Source organism: Gekko japonicus, unplaced genomic scaffold, assembly GCF_001447785.1.
Source record: "Gekko japonicus isolate JY-2015 unplaced genomic scaffold, Gekko_japonicus_V1.1 scaffold3077, whole genome shotgun sequence".
Taxonomy (NCBI): Eukaryota; Metazoa; Chordata; class Lepidosauria; order Squamata; family Gekkonidae; genus Gekko; species Gekko japonicus.
Window position 1 is genome coordinate 163,838 of NW_015168135.1, and position 1,900 is coordinate 165,737.

Sequence of the window (1,900 nt, forward strand, 5' to 3'; positions counted from 1 at the left end):
AGCGAGGGACGGGAGGCATTTTCATAGGACGGCAGTTCTGTGCGCCTTTCCTGCGTTTCTGTTAAAACTCCTGTTGTGAAGGAACTTCTTGATCGACCCGCCCTTTTAAATGTCTTAAGCCCCTCCCTGATAGTATTCTCAGAATCACTCTTGTGAGGGTAGCTTAAGCTGTTTCAAGCGCATTCATAGCTGAGTGAGAAATCTGAACCTGGGTCCCTCATCTAAACCCTTCTTCCACGCAGTTTCTCACCCATGCCAGCAACTCTCGGTCAAATGCCACATCTGCGTACAACAACTGCATTTGAAAACCACTACACACAAATCACAAGTGCAAAAAAAATTTTTTAGATTAACTGGTTAGATTTTGTTATTGACATTTATCTTTGTAGTGGAAATAACGAATCCAGCATTTTGCAATAGGAATGCATGTTTCTCAACCATGCCAGTAACTCTTGGTCAAATGCCACACCTGCGTACAACAACTGCATCTGAAAACCAGCACGTCCACATTACACACAAATCACAAGCGGCAAAAAAATTTTTTTAGATTAACTTGTTAGATTTTGTTATTGACATTTATCTTTGTAGTGGAAATAACGAATCCAGCATTTTGCAATAGGAATGCAGGGATGTTTTTCTGTGATGTACTTAAGGGATCATGCAGGGCGATGCTTCTTGCAGGCCACCGCCCGGCTTTATAAATGCTTCTGTTGGAATATAGAAGTTAGCAGAATTCTAGAAAGACCACACTTGGGACTGGGATCCCATACCAAACTACGATGTTCAAGTATTTGTAAAGCCGCCTAATTAGCGCTTTCTACAGCTTGAGACGGAACAGCCAGCCTCAAAGCTCCAGGTGAGAAGCAATATTCTTTTCTTGCCGGCACTTGGAAGAAGTACAAGATGCTAATTTTGTCACCGAGCCTGTTGCCTTGGCATCGTCGCCCCTTCGCTATGCTGTTCGTCTCCCATCGCCTGAGACAAGCCCGGCTTCTCTCTCTCGCTCGGAGCCAGCACAGATCTCCTGGTAAGCCATGCTGTCTCGAAGCGCCATTTTGACTTTCAGTCTGGACCGCAGGATTGCATTCCGGATGTTATGGAGGGTCCACTGCGTCCGCAGGAGGGCATCATCCAGAGTGAAAGCCCCATCCCGGACCCTGCGTACTTGCGTGCATACAGCGGTTGACTTCAGCTCCAATCCGATCTCGTGAATGATTTTTCTGAGGTACTGCTGGGTCTCATGCAAACAGTGGATTTCTAGGGGGGACAGAAAGTTTGGTGTGAGAAGCAGGGGTCATTTCCTGCGGGAGCGCACAGGAGTGGAGCTCCGGCAGTAAAGAGCCCAGGGGGTGGGCACATGCAACAAGCCCCTGCTCCCAGCAGCCCTCAGTCAGAGCAAGAAGCAGCCAGATAAGTTGCAGAGCCCCACCCACCCCGGCCCAAAACAGACCAGTGGCACCTTTAAGACCAGGTTTTATTCAGGTACAAGCTCTCCCTTCTCTGCGAGGACAGATCTGCACATCCCCCCGCCCAATACCTAGCAACCCAAAACAGTCCAGTGGCACCTTTAAGACCAAGTTTTGTTCAGGTACAAGGTCTCCCTCCTCTGCGAGGACAGATCTGCATGTTCTCCCCCCCAATAGCTAGCAATCCAAAACAGTCCAGTGGAGCCTGAGCGGTGGGTGTTGCCTTCTGACATGCTTCCGGTGATGTCAGGGGGTGTGGCATATGCAAATAAGTTATGCTAATGAGCTCCTGCACCTTTTTTTTCTAAGAAATGACCCTTGGTGAGAAGTGCTGTGGTGGCGGGGTGGGGAGACAGCACAACGTGCACCCTCAGTAATGCATCACTATGTCTGACAGTAAGGTGGCTCAGCCCATGCAGCTGATGAAAGGCCTA

At 48.8% G+C, this 1,900-nt stretch overlaps 1 protein-coding gene across 1 annotated transcript in view; it reads right to left on the reverse strand.

Annotated features, from left to right (window-relative positions):
- Nucleotides 1-569: 569 nt before the first annotated feature.
- Nucleotides 570-1,900, reverse strand: part of TRUB2 (TruB pseudouridine (psi) synthase family member 2) — a gene marked incomplete at its 5' end in the record, with an annotated part of 22,811 nt that continues 21,480 nt past the window's right edge. The window contains one exon of the mRNA XM_015414928.1: nt 570-1,257. Within this exon, the coding sequence (XP_015270414.1) occupies nt 953-1,257 (305 nt within the window). The remainder of the gene's footprint in view (nt 1,258-1,900) is intronic.